The 15396-nt window shown below is 54.1% G+C and overlaps 1 protein-coding gene across 4 annotated transcripts in view; it reads left to right on the top strand.

Moving 5' to 3' along the window:
- Positions 1–15396, top strand: part of RADIL (Rap associating with DIL domain) — an 84929-nt gene that overhangs the window by 39799 nt on the left and 29734 nt on the right. For 3 of the 4 annotated variants that reach the window (XM_032755780.2, XM_032755781.2, XM_058442309.1), the window contains exons 3-5: positions 10029–10276; positions 11371–12003; positions 14419–14456. In XM_032755780.2, coding sequence (XP_032611671.1) covers positions 10029–10276; positions 11371–12003; positions 14419–14456 — 919 coding nt within the window. Of the gene's footprint in view, positions 1–8778; positions 8811–10028; positions 10277–11370; positions 12004–14418; positions 14457–15396 lie in introns of those variants that run through there. The other variant, XM_032755782.2, reaches the window with a different exon arrangement.

Genomic DNA, 15396 nt, shown 5'->3' with positions numbered 1-15396 from the left:
GCAGGGGGAGAGAAGGGAGTTGGAATCATTTTCTAGATGGCAACGGAAGACTCCTCTACCAAAGTTAAAACTCAAGATACTTAAAAAACAATAGGGCTGGGCACGGTGGCTCACGCCTGTAATCCCAGCACTTTGGGAGGCTGAGGCGGGCGGATCACGAGGTCAGGAGATCGAGACCACACTGGACAACATGGTGAAATCCCGTCTCTCCTAAAAATATAAAAATTAGCTGGGCATGGTGGCGGGCGCCTGTAATTCCAGCTACTCAGGAGGCTGAGGCAGTAGAATCGCTTGAACCAGGGAGTCGGAGGTTGCAGTGAGCCGAGATCACACCACTGCACTGGTCCAGTCTGGCGACAGAGCAAGACTCTGTCTCTTTAAAAAAAAAAGAAGAAGAAGAAGTAGAAGAAGATTGTAGCTCTGGGACAGAAGAGACAAATACGCAGTGGTGCCTGAGATGAAACAGCGCCCTCCATAGGGCTGTCGTTGTTGGTGGCGTGCCCAGCGCCATGCCGGACGTGGGGAGCAGGACTGTGCTTCGCTGGTCACCGTGACCCTCTCTAAGAAAGGGCTCACAGCTTCCCAGGGTAACTGGCTGCGGCCCCTGGTTTCGGCTGGAGAAAGTTCTCGGTTACGCCACGCTGCTCTCTCCTCGGCACAGCCCGGAGAGCTCTGTCTCCATCTGTGTCTGCCTAACAAATGGCTTAAGCATTTTATCTCCTCAGTTACCCATTATCTTAATTAGGTTTTCAGTTGCTTCTCAGAGAGCTCGATTGTTGTTCCCTGAGTAAGACTCTAATTAGTGTGAGGCGGTCCAAGTTTCATCATGGAAATAATACCCTAGAGTATGTAAAAAAAAAATAATAATTTCTTCCCCCCTCTAAAAAAATGGAACCTCTCAATTTGCCGAAAATTTGGAAAATAAGTGAAAGTATAAAGAAAGGAGGAGAAATCACCTGTCAGGTCACCTCCCGGAGAGAATCATTTTCAACGTTTTGGTGCTTTTCATTCTGGTGTTTTCTTACTGTATGCATTCATTTACTTCATTTATTGATCGATTAGAGATGGGGTTCTGGCATTTTCTCAGAATCTGCCTTCATTTTCTGACTTTATTTATTAGAGATGAGGTCTTGCTCTGTCACCCAGGCTGGAGCGCAGTGGCACAATCATAGCTCACTGCAGCCTCTATCTCCTGGGTTCAAGTGATACTCCTGCTTCCACCTCCTGAGTAGCTGCAACTAAGGTGTGTCCCACCACATCTGGCTCATCTTTTTATTTTTGTGGATTTGGGGTCTTGCTGTGTCTCCTAGTCTGCTCCCAAACTCCTGGCTTCAAGTGATCCTCCCGCCTTAGCCTCCCAAAGTGCTGAGATTACAGGCATGAACCACCACGCCCAGCCTACATTAGCTTTCTTCAGGTTAGGTTTCTAAAGTATTCTGTAAATATAATTTTCATATACAGGACACCTCTTGCTTCTTTCTTCCTTTTTTTTTTTACATAGGTCAAATTCTAACACCCCTTGTTTCTTAATTCGGTCCCTTTCCTCAATCCTAGCACTCAGGGGCCACATGTGGTTGACTCCTGGCTCATGAATCCGACATGATTTGCTTCTGATTTTTTTTTTTTTCTTTTTTTTGAGACAGAGTCTCGCTCTGTCGCCCAGGCTGGAGTGCAGTGGCGCGATCTCGGCTCACTGCAAGCTCCGCCTCCCGGGTTCACGCCATTCTCCTGCCTCAGCCTCCGGAGTAGCTGGGACTACAGGCGCCCGCCACCGCGCCTGGCTAATTTTTTGTATTTTTAGTAGAGACGGGGTTTCACCGTGGTCTCGATCTCCTGACCTCGTGATCCACCCGCCTCGGCCTCCCAAAGTGCTGGGATTACAGGCGTGAGCCACCGCGCCCAGCCTGCTTCTGATCTTTAAATATATTACTGTCCAGGTGCAGTGGCTCGTACCTATAATCGCAGACTTTGGGAGACTGAGGCGGGAGGATTGCCTGAGCACAGGAGTTTGCGACTAGCCTGGGCAAAATAGCGAGACCCTGTCTCTACAAAAAATACAAAATTAGCTGGGCGTGGTGGTGTGCACATGTAGTCCCAACTACTTGGGAGGCTGAGGCAGAAGGATTGCTTGAGCCCAGTAGGTGGAGGATGCAGTGAGCTGTGGTCGTGCCACGGCACTCTAGCCTGGATGAGAGAGCAAGACCCTGTCTCAAAAACAAAACAAAACAGCCTGAATTTTGCTTATTCACCAACCATGTCTAGTCACCTTGCTAAATTCACTTGTTAATTGTAATAATTTTGCCATAAATTCTTTTGCATTTCCTACATACACAATCACATTGCAAAATAATGATAATTGAACTTCTTTCTTTTCTTTTCTTTTCTTTTTTTTAGATGGAGTCTCACTCTGTCGCCAGGCTGGAGTGCAGTGGTGTGATCTCGGCTCACTGCAACCTCTGCCTCTCAGGTTCAAGCAATTCTCCTGCCTCAGCCTCCTGAGTAGCTGGGACTACAGGCGCCCGCCACCACACCCAGCTAATCTTTTGTATTTGTAGTAGAGACAGGGTTTCACCATGTTGGCGAAGATGGTCTCGATCTCTTGACTTCGTGATCTGCCCGCCTCGGCCTCCCAGAGTGCTGGGATTACAGGTGTTGGCCACTGCGCCTGGCAACTTCTTTCTTTTCAATCCTGTATCTTTCCTCTATTTTTCCTTGCCTGTTGTACTGGCTACGACCTAGTACAAAGTTGAAGAGAAGTGGTTACAGCAGGCATCCTTGTTTTGTTCCTGATGGCAAGAGAAAGTTACACACACATTCTCCCTAGAATTGTTTCCCTAATGGGAGAATTGGTTCCCAAAACGAGGCTAACATGTTCCCGTCTAGCCACAGTTCCTTCGTAGGGCTTTTTTTTTTTTTTGAAATGGAGTCTCGCTCTGTCACCCAGCCTGGGGTGCAGTGGTGTGATTTCCGCTCACTGCAACCTCCACCTTATGGGTTCAAGCAGTTCTCTTGTCTCAGCCTCCCGAGTAGCTGGGATTACAGGTACCCCCCACCATGCCTGACTAATTTTTGTAGTTTTAGTAGAGACGGGGTTTCCCCATGTTGTCCAGGCTGGTCTTGAACTCCTGACCTCAGGTGATCCACCTGCTTCGACCTCCCAAAGGGCTGGGATTACAGGCATGAGCCACCGCGCCCAGCCTTTGTAGGGTTTCTATAATGAGAATAAAATGGAATTCGATGCAAAATGCCAAGAGTCAGGCTGGCATTACCAAATTATGCCTAAGAAGTTCTTTTTTGTACATTTGAAATGATTTTCCTTCAAGGACTGCTTGATGTTCTTACGGCTCTGTGTCCTTTGCTAGCTTAGAAAAGGGTGCTTTAGCTAAAAGAAGACTCGTTTCAGGCCCATCTGACCTCTGTGTTTTGCAGCGGTAACTGCAGTTTATTTAGCAGCGCGTCCCCGGCTGTTACTAGGGGCCACTTTAAAATCATCTCTTGGGCCGAGCGCGGTGGCTCACGCTTGTAATCCCAGCACTTTGGGAGGCCGAGGCGGGCGGATCACGAGGTCAGGAGATTGAGACCACGGTGAAACCCCGTCTCTACTAAAAAATACAAAAAATGTCTCTTGCCGGGCATGGGAGTGCGCGCCTATAGTCCCAGTTATTCTGAGGCCCTGAGGCCAGAAGTTCGAGGCTGCAGGGCGTTATGGTGACCACGCCTGTGAATCCACACTGCACTCCAGCCTGGGCAACAGCAAATAAGTAAAATGGCCTCCGGTTCCCCAATAGTGGTAAAGTTCCCCAGCCCAGGAATGTTTCATTATCCCCTCCGTCTCCAGTCCTAGTCACCTCATCTCTGAGGCATGTAAGTGGGGATGGGTGACAGAAATGGTTCCAAGTTGTATATATCATTATTCCAAACCATCAAGAGCCAGGGAGGGAAGAGAAAACAGGATCAGGAGGTGAAGGCTGCCGGCTGAGTTTATAGAGGAACTGAGCGACGTTCAGGAAAAGCCTGTGTTTTTCTTTCCAGGGCTGTTCAGAGTCCGTGGGAGCTGGTGACGGTCACCAGCTGCTTGTCCAGGTTCCCTGTGCACCCCCGGCACGCAGAGCCCTGCCCTCTCTGCCAGCAGCAGGTTACTAGGCACTGCCTTCTTGAGGAGGGGAGGGGGATGGCCTAGACAAAGCTGTGTGGCCGTGGCTGCATGCTGTCCCCTCGCTGCTTCCTCTAGCAGTGAGTACCTCACCTGGGAGATGAGGCTGTGCTCAGCAGCTCGGCTTGGCCCAGGCTGGGGAGGAAGGCTGCTAACAGGGCTTCAGGGACACGGAGCTCAGCGCTCCTTTCCTTACGGCCTCTGCTGTGAGAGTAGAAGAAGGACGTCAACAACGACCGTCCCATCCCCATCTTCCCCGTTGTCCCGGCGCCCTGCATTTTCTACTCCTTCCATCCCAGTGTCAAAGGCAGACATTTCATGGCCAGGCAGGCCTGTCTGCAAACCATGGTCCCTTATGAGGCCTGCACTGCTATTCCAGCCTCTGGCCTTGTCGCATCTTTTTTTTTTTTTTTTTTTTTGGAGACAGGGTCTTGCTCTGTTGCTCAGGCTGGAGTGTGGTGGTGTGATCATAGCTCACTGCAACCTTGACCTCCTGGGCTCTGGTGATTCTCCCACCTCAGCCTCCCGAGTAGCTGGGACTGCAGGCACACACCACCATGCCCAGCTAATTTTTGTATTTTTTGTAGAGACTTTGAGATGCTGATCAGCCTGGGCTTGAACTCAAGCCATCCTCCCACCTCGGCCTCCCAAAGTGCTGGGATTACAGGCGTGAGCCACTGGGCCTGGCCTTGTGTTATCTTCTTAAAATGTCAGAAAGTGTACATTTTGCTTCTGAGGCTGGGACCCCGTGTATTAGCAGATGTTTGGAGCCAGGCAGGTCTCTGAGGGTTGCTGGGAGTGAAGCAGGGCTGCCCACCAAGGTCCTAGTTACCCAGACCCTGCCTTATTCCTGGGCCAGGTTGTTTTTCTGCCTCTCCACTACAGCGGATCAACAAGGGGCAGCAGGGGAGACCCACACCCACCGGCTTCCTCTGTAGGAACCGACAGACACTTATCCTGAGAAGGACTGAAATCGACACTAAATCAAACTGGATGCTCCCACCAAGCTTTCCCAGCGCTTGTGGGTGTCACTTTGCTCCCTGTAAGGAACTGCTGTGGACATGGCTTTGGGGGAGGGGGAGTGCCCTGGCAGTGGCTCCTCTCCCTGGCTGCTGTGTTCTAGAACCTTCCAGATGGCATTTACCAATACAGATTCCTGGGCATCCCTCAAACCCACGCAGCACCTCTGATCCCAGTGAACTCAGTCATGCCAGGGCAGGAACATTCCCAGGGATCCTTGAAGAAGACGAGGGTGTTGGGGCCACAGCTGACCTTGGCTAAAACCAGGCAGCCAGTCTTGTCCCTCACATGGGGTAGGCAACAAAAGACCTGGGTGTATTCTGGCTTGCAGCCTGGAGGTGTCTCCTTCACCCACAGCAGGGTCTGGCGCTTTATTTCAGATGAATAACTTCTCATCTAAAATTACTGTTACGAAAAGCTGCTGCCGTCCTGCCATTTTGCTTTGTTAGAATTCATTTGTTTTGAAATAGTGGTTTCTTTTTGTTGTTGTTGTTGTTGTTTTGTTTTGAGATGGAGTCTCGCTCTGTCGCCCAGGCTGGATGCAGTGGCGCGATCTCGGGTCACTGCAACCTCCGCCTCCCGGGTTCAAGCGATTCTTCTGCCTCAGCCTCTCCGAGTAGCTGGGACTACAGGCGCCCGCCACCACACCCAGCTAATTTTTGTATTTTTAGTAGAGATGGAGTTTCACCATGTTGGCCAGGATGGTCTCGATTTCTTTACCTCATGATCCACCTGCCTCAGCCTCCCAAAGTGCTGGGATTACAAGCGTGAGCCACCGCGCCCGGCCAGAAATAGTGGTTTCTTGATGATGTGTTTCTCACTGAACTTACTTCATGTTGATGGAATCTCCTATTGGTTGCATAAGGGCCCCTGGGGTGACCTTGTTCTTGGCAAAGAGCACACCTGTATAAGACCCCCAAATCAGGCAGTCCCTAAAATTGCAAAGCCCTGGCCTCCCCTTCCTGAGCAGTGTGCTGCCGAATCTGAGGGCCTTGAAAACTCCACGCTGTGTGTCTAGCAATGCCGCCATGTGATGCTTCTGAAGGTGGCTGGGGTCAGCGTTGCGAGAGATGCTCTCCACGTGCCTCAGCTCCTGTCTTCCTCCACCCAAAGGCCAAGTGGGGGCGATTTCTGTCCCAGCTGAGGCAGATCCGACCTGGGTCTGCACAGCGCTGAGACACTTAGGTGACTCAGGTGACGAAGCTGTGTCAGGTCAGGCACAAACAGGGCGTGATTGCAGCTCTCTCTATGGGAACTTGGGAGGCCATGTCGGCCCCCAACAAGCCTGAGAGCTGACCCCCTGGGAACATGAGTGCTGGGGTCCCATCTCCCGCAGCCTCATCTTGGGACAGGGCCAAGTCACAAAGCCACATGTTAGCAAGAGGCCTTTCAAACTTCGGTGATTTTTTAACAAAAGTGTTTATGCTGGGTGCGGTGGCTCACGCCTGTAATTCCAGCACTTTGGGAGGCTGAGGTGGGCGGATCACTTGAGGTCAGGAGTTCGAGACCAGCCTGTCCAAGATGGTGAAACCCCATCTCTAATCTAAAGATACAAAAATTAGCCCAGCATGGTGGCACATGCCTGTAATCCCAGTTACTTGGGAGGCTGAGGCAGGAAAATCACTTGAACCCAGGAGGCAGAGGTTCCAGTGAGCTGAGATTTTGCTGCTGCTACTCTAGCCTGAGCGACAGAGTGAGACTCTGTCTCAAAACAAACCAACAAAAAAGTTTTTAAAAATAAAGTATCATCAGTTACATTTACCTGACACCTGGGTTCCCACCTCCCAGATTTGACAGGTAAAGATTTTTATCATATGTGTTTAGAGTTTAAAAAAATGAAATAAGTCAAACATGATATAAAGTTATGATAATATATTTATTATAAATTATATATAACATATATTCTCTTACATACTGGACACTATACTAAATCCTATCAGATTGAAGTCATTTCTTCCACCACCCCTAGGCTTCCCCCGCTACCCATTGAGGACAGCCACCATGTGGTAAACTCACTGTGTGCATTGCTGTTTTATAAAATAGCTCTACACTGACCACACGGTTGGTCATAAAATATGTTTGTTTGAATTCTCAGTGAATTTAAAAAAACTGAAATTATACCAAGCACACTCTCCGACCCCAGCCCAATAAAAATAGAAATCAGTACTAAGAAGAGTGCTCAAAACCATACAATTACATGGAAATTAAACAACCTACTCCTGAATGACTTTGGGGTAAAAAATAGCTTTGCATGCACATATATAGAAACCATAAGCGATGTACAGCGGTGTTTTAGGTGCTTTTAAAAAAACTGAACCAACGCGTCATCTCATGTGTTACGTCATGTCACGTGTTACCTGCAGCTTGCTCTTTCACCCTGTGGTCATGTACACAGCTGGCTACGGTCTTCTCTCTGCAGAGCTCTCCTCTCGTGCATGGCGGCTCCCTGTGGGGGGCGATTGGGTGGGTTTTGGGTTTTGCTAACTCAAGCAGTGCTGAATGCCCCTGTGCACGTGTGCATGCATGTGTGCACAAGTGCATGGCTCCTGCTGGCTGTCCCACAGCAGGGGACTGAGGAGCAGAGTGGCGTGGTCAGTTGCTGTCCACACTGGCCATGCCCACAGCTGTGCCAGTATTGGCAGTGGCTGCTGCTGCTTCACCTCCCCCACACCTGCACTCAGAAGGAAGCTCTGTCATGCTCGTGGCCTTGGGTGCAGGGACAGCGCCGCCGCCCAGAGGAGAGGCCTCACCTTTGGCCCCTCATTGAAGACTGGCAGCCTGGCCCTTCTGCACACATGCGGGCCCACCCAGCACCAGGAAGGAGACCCTGGGAGTGGCCCCTGCGTGTCAGCATTGGTTCCGACCTGCAGAGAGCCCAGCCCTGGGCCTCAGGAGGCTGTGGAGCCTTGCCTGGAGGAGCAGGGTACACTTAGCTGTGAGCCACTTGCCTGGGGCTGCAGCCCCAGGGGACACAGACCTGGGACATCCTGTGCTGCATTTGTGGCCAGGTCCTCTGGGAGCCCCTGGGACTCTAGGAGGAGAAGCAACCCTTCCTGCCTCATGGCCCTGGGACTTCCAGCAGGGCACTCTGAGGTCACCTCCTGCAACCTGGCCCCAGATTTGGGAGAAAGTTGAGGGCCGGAGCATCATTTGGAGCTGTTTTTGTTCTTCTTTCAGATCTGGCCCCACAGTTGTGCAATGAGGCTCAGCTGTGGGGCTGGTAACGCTTGTGGGAGTGGCGGGTGGGACGAAGTAGGGGAACCGGGCCCCACCTGCTGGGCACCTGCTGCCCGCCAGGCTGGGCCGGGTTCTGCAGCCGGCAGGAGCACGGGCGGTGAGCAGCCCAGCCCAGCAGCCTCGCACTGCGGCTGGGCGGCTTCCCTCACGCCCCGGCCCCCCGCGGGCTGCAGATGCACAGGCTGCCGGCTGCCTTGGGAAGGACGGCGGGGCCGCTGGTGCTGGTAAGGGTCGTCCTCGGCCAGCTGCCGCCTCCCTCCATCCGGCTTTTGTTTGGTTTTATTGGGAATGGCTGGAGGAAAGGCCACCACAGATGGGGACGGATCTTAACCTGAAAGGCTGCGTACAGGGAACTCAGCAGAGGGCTCAGAAAAGACAGCGCCGGGTCAGCTGGGGACTGGTGAGCGGTTTTCATCTATCGCAGCCGGCTGGCTTTCCCAGAGCATGCATTTAGAGAGCGTGTCTGTATTTATGAGATATTAAGTCGTCTAAGGGTGTGTGTTATCTCTGAACTGTGTGCGCATGTTTGTGTGCACGTATGTGTTAATGTGTGTGGGTGCATGTGTGTTGGCGTGTGTGTATGTGTGTGCATGTGTGGTTTTTGTGTAGGTGCATGTGTGTATGCGTTTTTGTGTGGGTGCATGTGTATTTGTGGGCATGTGTATGCACACGTGTGTTTGCGTGTGTGCCTGCTTTGGCTTGGGGGTATCAGAGGCAGCCTTGGGAAGGAGGCAGCCATGCTGTTGCAGGAACAGGCCATCGGCAGCCCCATGGGCTGGAGTGACGTGGCACAGTGACACCTCCTCCTTGTAAAGTGGGGGCAGGATGATGACCAGTCCGTCTCATCTCATCAGAGCACCTCCCCAGGGGAGTTTCGCCTGGTGCACAGATGGATAGGGCAGGGCTCTGGAGGTGGCATGGTGACCCTGCAGAGGCCCAGGCTGCTGTGGGAAAACGTTTGTGGTTTGAGGCCCTGTGGGCTGTGATGCTGGCTGGTTGCACAGGCCACGGTGCGACCCTGGGCTGCTGCAGGGCAGGCGTGGTCCCCTCAGCCTGAGGATTTGACAGGCAGGCTGCCAGCTCTGAGACTGTCCTGCAGGTGCCACGGTGGTGCCAAGGCACTGTCTGGTTTTTCGAGGGGTGTAGCTAGAGGGCAGAGTCCTTGAGTCTCCGCCAGACCTGTTTTGACAGAACAGTGACAGGCATTAGGAGATGTGGCTTAGTGGGATTTGAACTCAGGAGGACCCGGGACATGGGCACTATTAGACTTATTTTTTTTTGGCGGGGGACGGAGTTTCACTCTTGTCACCCAGGCTGGATGGAGTGCAGTGGTGCAATCTCAGCTCACTGCAACCTCCGCCTCCTGGGTTTAAGCCATTCTTGTACCTCAGCCTCCTGAGTAGCTGGGATTACAGATGCACACCACCATGCCCAACTAATTTTTGTATTTTTAGTAGAAATGGGGTTTCACCATGTTGGCCAGGCTGGTCTCGAACTCCTGACCTCAGGTGATCCCCCCACCTCGGCCTCCCAAAGTGCTGGGATTACAGGGGTGAGCCACCACGCCCGGCTTGCTATTAGACTTCTAACTGTTCACTTTGCGTTGCTTCTGTTCCAGGGATAAACGCCCAGGCCCGGAGGCTGCAGCGGAGTCGTGCGAAGGGAACCCCGGCCCTGGCCCTGGGGGATGCCCGGAGCTCCCCTCCACCCCGGTTGCGCCGCACAGTCAGCGAGACCAGCCTGAGCCCAGTGAACGCCCTGCCCGCTGCCGCCCAGAGCCCTGAGGAGCCCGGCCTGGACGCCATGCGGTACTCGCTGTACCAGTCCCCACACCTGCTCCTTCTGCAGGGCTACAGCCAGCAGCACGTGAGCCTCCCCTCCTGACACCCACTGCCCAGTGCCACTGCCGGGACAGCAGGCAGGACTCAGAAGTCAAGGCCTCCTCCTGCCTTTAGCCCAGTCAGCCGTGAGCTCTGTGGCTGCAGCCCCTCTGGCTGTGCCGAGACTGTGGAGGGGGGTGGCGGGGGCACATGTGGAGTCATCCACATTTTCCCTGTCCAGGCCACGGTGGGCGGCAGTGGGGGGCCCTCACTTCCCCAATCCCAGAGTGGGTGCCCTCAGCACCAGGCGCCTTCAGGGAGAACTCCTCATGCCTTCCCAGGCTGTGTCTCCTGCCTGGCTCTGGGGAAGGGCATGGGCAGGTGGCCAGGGCCAGTCTGCTTCCTGCTCCTGGCGAGGGGGCTGCTGAGTCACCAATTGGTGGCCACATTCTCTGAGGGGGCACCGAGCAAAGGCCCATGCCACCCCCACCTGCCCAGAGCCGTTTCTCACCACTTCCATCAGAGCAGGCAGGCCGTCGCCCCGAGCAAATGCCAGGTGCAGGGCCACCTCGCCTCACCTTGCTGGACACTTGCCCTGCCAGACACCTGTTTTCCCCGCCCCCTGCTCGCTCTGCCCACCCTCCTGTGCAATCAGCTCCTTTGCTGCTCATTTCCATGAGCACTTTACAGCCATAAGGCTCCTGTGCCCAGGTCTTAGGGGGCATCTTCCCACGGGGTAGTGCTCTCACACAGGTGACAGTGCTCCCACACTGGCGGCGGTGCTCCCACACAGTTTTGGGGATGACCTGGGGGAAGTTATGTAGTCCTTGGCACGGTCTGTAGAACCAGTGCCTATTTCCGGGCCAGCCCTGACCTAGCCTGTCGCTGTCTCAAAGCTGGGTCTCTCCTGGGTCTCCTGTGCTCCTCTGGGAAACCGACCTCCTCTAGGATGGGCCCGTACACCGAGGGGCGGGTTCCTGAGAACTGCCGGGGTTCTGTTGTGGGGGTGGCCAGGGACATGGAGAGCCCGTGGCGACAGCATCCCAGCCACGCTGCTTCAGCAACCAGGGACTAGAGACGGGCCGCTTTTCCCGTGTGCTGCTCGCATTGCGCCTGCCCTGAGCGGAGTCTCTGTTTCAGGACAGCCTGGTGTATGTGCTCAACCGGGACCGGCACACGGTGGGCCAGCGGACCCCCTCCAGCAAGCCCAGCATCAGCCTCTCGGCCCCCGACATCCTGCCTCTACACTGCACCATCCGCCGGCAACCGCTCCCGGACAGCAGCCAGGCTGGGGAGAGGCTGGTCCTGGAGCCCATCCCTGGGGCACCCATCTCCGTCAACTTCTCCGAGGTGGGGCGCAGGACCGTGGTGCTGCACCACGGGGACCTGCTCTCCCTGGGGCTCTACTACCTGCTGCTGTTCAAGGACCCCGCGCAGGCCCAGCCCCTTCCCCCCGGGGCCTTGGTGCGCCTCCGGGCTGTGCCTCAGAGCTGCCGGCTGTGCGGGGCCGCGCTCGGGGCCCAGGGAGCCGCCTCCCCTGCTCAGGCTGCCCTGCCCCGGCGCCAGCAGCTGCTCCTGGAGTTCGAGCCCCACCTGGAGGACACGCTGCTGCAGAGGATCATGACTTTGATCGAGCCGGGGGGCGACGACCACAAGCTGACCCCCGCCTTCCTCCTGTGCCTCTGCATCCAGCACTCGGCCACCCACTTCGAGCCGGGCACATTCGGGCAGCTCCTGCTCAAGATAGCTAGGCTGATCCGCGAGACGGTCTGGGTCAGTGTGCTGGGGTGGACGGTCTGGGTCCTGTGCCGGTCTGGGGGAGGAGGGGGCCCGGAGCTAGCCCCGGCTGGGAGGCGGAAGGGCCTCTATTTGACCCCCACGGTGCTGTGCCGCTGAGTGCAGGGCGGCCTTTCCCTGCCTGTCGCTGCCCCCCGGCCTCACAGGCCACCAGAAGCAGCCCCAGAACCCAAGGTGTCAGCTGCAGCCCTTTGCCCCTGAGGGTGGGGTTTGCGTGGGGTCCGAGGTCACCTCCTGAGCTCTGGGCTTGTACCCTCCCTGGGGTCCAGCTGGACCCAGCACTGTCACGTGCCAGGAGTGAGCTGCCCCGAGCCTGGGCACTACGAGGCCGAGGTGACATTGATAGCTCTCACAGGCCCCTGCCCAAGAGCCCCAGACGCCCCTGTCTGTGCTGGTGCCCTGTGCTTGCTGCCAGGGGCCGGTTGAGCACATACCCACTGGAGCCATCCCTGATCCGAGTTTGGAGGTGCAGGGCCTGTCAGCTTTTGTGTGTTGACAAACTTTCCTCCAGGCCAGCCTCTCTCATCCCTGGCCCTGTGGGCACTGTGTCAGGAGAGCTCCTTGCTGTGGGGCTGGCCTGTGCATTGCAGAGGATTCAGCAGCATCCCTGGCCTCCACACCTAGATGCTGGTCACCCCCTGCCGCCCCGCCACACACATGCACATACACCCATGGCTGCAAGCATTGCCGATGTCCCCAGGAATCCAGTGTGGCCGCCAGTGAGCAGGACTGCCTTGAGCCCATGAGTGCTGGAACAGGCATCACACAGTCATGGCCCCCTGCTGGGCCCCGCCCCACAGTGACTTGGCTCCCAGGGACCCAAAGGACAACTCGTAGTTGTTCAAGTTCGTTCAGAGACACTCAGACCCTCGCCAGTCTGGGCCCTGCTTATCCCCGGCAGATGTGGGAAGGGTGAACCACTTGACTGTGTAGAAACCTCATCAGTTTCTCATATCGAAATCCACAGTTTAAATGTCTGAGACTTTTAAAAAGTAAAAGCTAGCACAGGCTGCCCTGTCCAGAGGTCAGTGGGAGCCGTCTCTATGCACCGTGGGTGTTGTAATCTGGGTGCCTGTGCCTTGTCCTCTCGGGTTCCCGGTGTGGGATTTGATGGGAGTGCCACTGCAGCGTGCCCGTGTCCCGTCCGTGCAGTCACTGACAGAGGGCCAGGTGATGTCCCTGTAGTGTGCGTCCACATCGTGGCCACTGTGACTGAGAGTTACCTGCTGGCCAGAGGTCATGGGTTTTCCCACCATCAGTGTCATTTCCCGAGTCTCCTCTGCGCCAGGCACTTACTTGCAAACCAAACGCTGTTTAATTTCTTTATCACAACCACCCTGATGATGTAGATGCCACATCCCATGTCACAGCCAGGGAAACTGAAGCCAGGGGGCCGTAAGTCACTTGCTGAGGGACCCAGGTCCCAGCCTGCGTCCCAGCCGCCTGGGGCTCGCTGTGTGGCTGGCCCACTCCCTGCAGCACACCAGGGCTCACCCTGCCGCTATGCTACAGGCTCTGAAACAGAGGCTCCCAGATGTGAATTTCCTGGTCCGGGGATTGAGCTTACAGACATCAGACTGAGCCTGAGTCCACCTCTTCCCCCCGCACCCACTGTGGGAATCCGAAGCCTCCGCTGGGTGCCGTCCGGATCCCATGCGAATGTCATTTGCTCATTTGTTTCCTGAGAATGTGCAACTCTGTCGCCACTGCCCTGTCCTCATTCCTTACCAAATATACAGGCTTAGAGTCTACGCGCACTCAGCCATCACAGTTACGTTTAGCCGGATAACTTACTACTAAGGCAAGAATAATTCTTTTTTTTTTTCCTGAGACAGAGTCTCGCTCTGTCACCCAGGCTGTAGTGCGGTGGCGTGATCTCGTCTGACTGCAACATCCACCTCCCAGGTTCAAGTGATTCTCCTGGCTCAGCCTCCCAAATAGCTGGGATTATAGGCATGTGCCACCACACCTGGCTAATTTTTGTATTTTTAGTAGAGATGGGGTTTCACCATGTTGTCCAGGCTGGTCTCGAACTCCTGACCTCAAGTGATCTGCCTGCCTTGGCCTCCCAAAGTGCTGGGATTCCAGGCGTGAGCCACCTTGCCCAGCCTTTACTATTTTTTAAACAGCCAGTTGTTATGTAAGCTAGAGAGTTGTGACATACTCTTATTGTAGGAAACTTGTAGGTCATAGTCGGTAATGGAATGGGAAGATGTTGAAGTCACATGGAAAATGTCCTTTCCAGCACAGCTTGAATAAATAGTCAGCGTCACACAGGATGCCTGGGGCAGCATGGCTTGTTTTCCTGTCGATGGTATAATGTGTATTTGAACGTGTCCCTGTGTTAGCCTGTTTTTCTCACTTGCTTTTTCTCCCGCTTTGTAATTGTAGGAGAAAACCAAAGAACTAGCAGAGAAGCAGGCGCAACTGTGAGTATGACCTGGTTATTGTGCCCGCCTCTGGGCAGCAGGTCCTGGGGGCTTACACTTCCCGGGGGAGCCAAGTCCCGAGGGGTCTCCCCACTCCTTGGGGTCAGCTCCCAGCTTTGTCCTTCCATCCAAGCGGCGGCCTTTTTTGCTTCTTTAGTCATCACCCTGGGAAGCTCTGAGTTTTGGGAAATTGCTTCAGGGCACCCTTAAGACTGGATGGGTGAGGTCTTCTTTTTTTGTTTGTTTTTGTTTTGTTTTGTTTTGTTTTGTTTGCTCTATCGCCAGGCTGGAGTGCAGTAGTGCAATCTCGGTTCACTGCAACCTCCACCTCCCAGGTTCAAGGGATTCTCTTGCCTCAGCTTCCCGAGTAGCTGGGACTACAGGTGCCACCACCATGCCCGGCTAATTTTTTTTTTTTTTTTTTTTTTGCATTTTTAGTAGAGACAGGGTTTCACCATGTTGTCCAGGCTGGACTCGAACTCCTGAACTCAAGTGATCCACCTGCCTTGGCCTCCCAAAGTACTAGGATTACAGGTGTGAGCCACCATGTCTGGCTTTTTTTTTTTTTTCGAGAATCTTCACAATTTTATTAATTTATTTTCCATTTTTATTTTAAGTTCAAGGGTACAAGTGCAGCTTTGTTACGTAGGTAAACTTATGTCACGTGGGCTTGTTTGTTGTACAGATTATTTCATCACCCAGGTATTAAGCCTTGTACCCATTCATTGTATTTCCTGATCCTCTCCCTCCTCCCAGCCTCCACCCTCTGAAAGGCCCCAGTGTCTGTTGCTCCCCTCTCTGTGTCCATGTGTTCTCATCATTTAGCTCCCACTTGTAAGTAAGAAGGTATTTGGTTTTCTGTTCCTGCGTTAGTTTGCTAAGCATAATAGCCTCTAGCTCCATCCATGTCCATGATCTCGTGCTTTTTTTTTTTTCTTTT

Source organism: Hylobates moloch, unplaced genomic scaffold (genome assembly GCF_009828535.3).
Source record: "Hylobates moloch isolate HMO894 unplaced genomic scaffold, HMol_V3 SCAFFOLD_1, whole genome shotgun sequence".
NCBI lineage: Eukaryota > Metazoa > Chordata > Mammalia > Primates > Hylobatidae > Hylobates > Hylobates moloch.
This window is presented reverse-complemented; position numbering and strand designations above follow the sequence as displayed.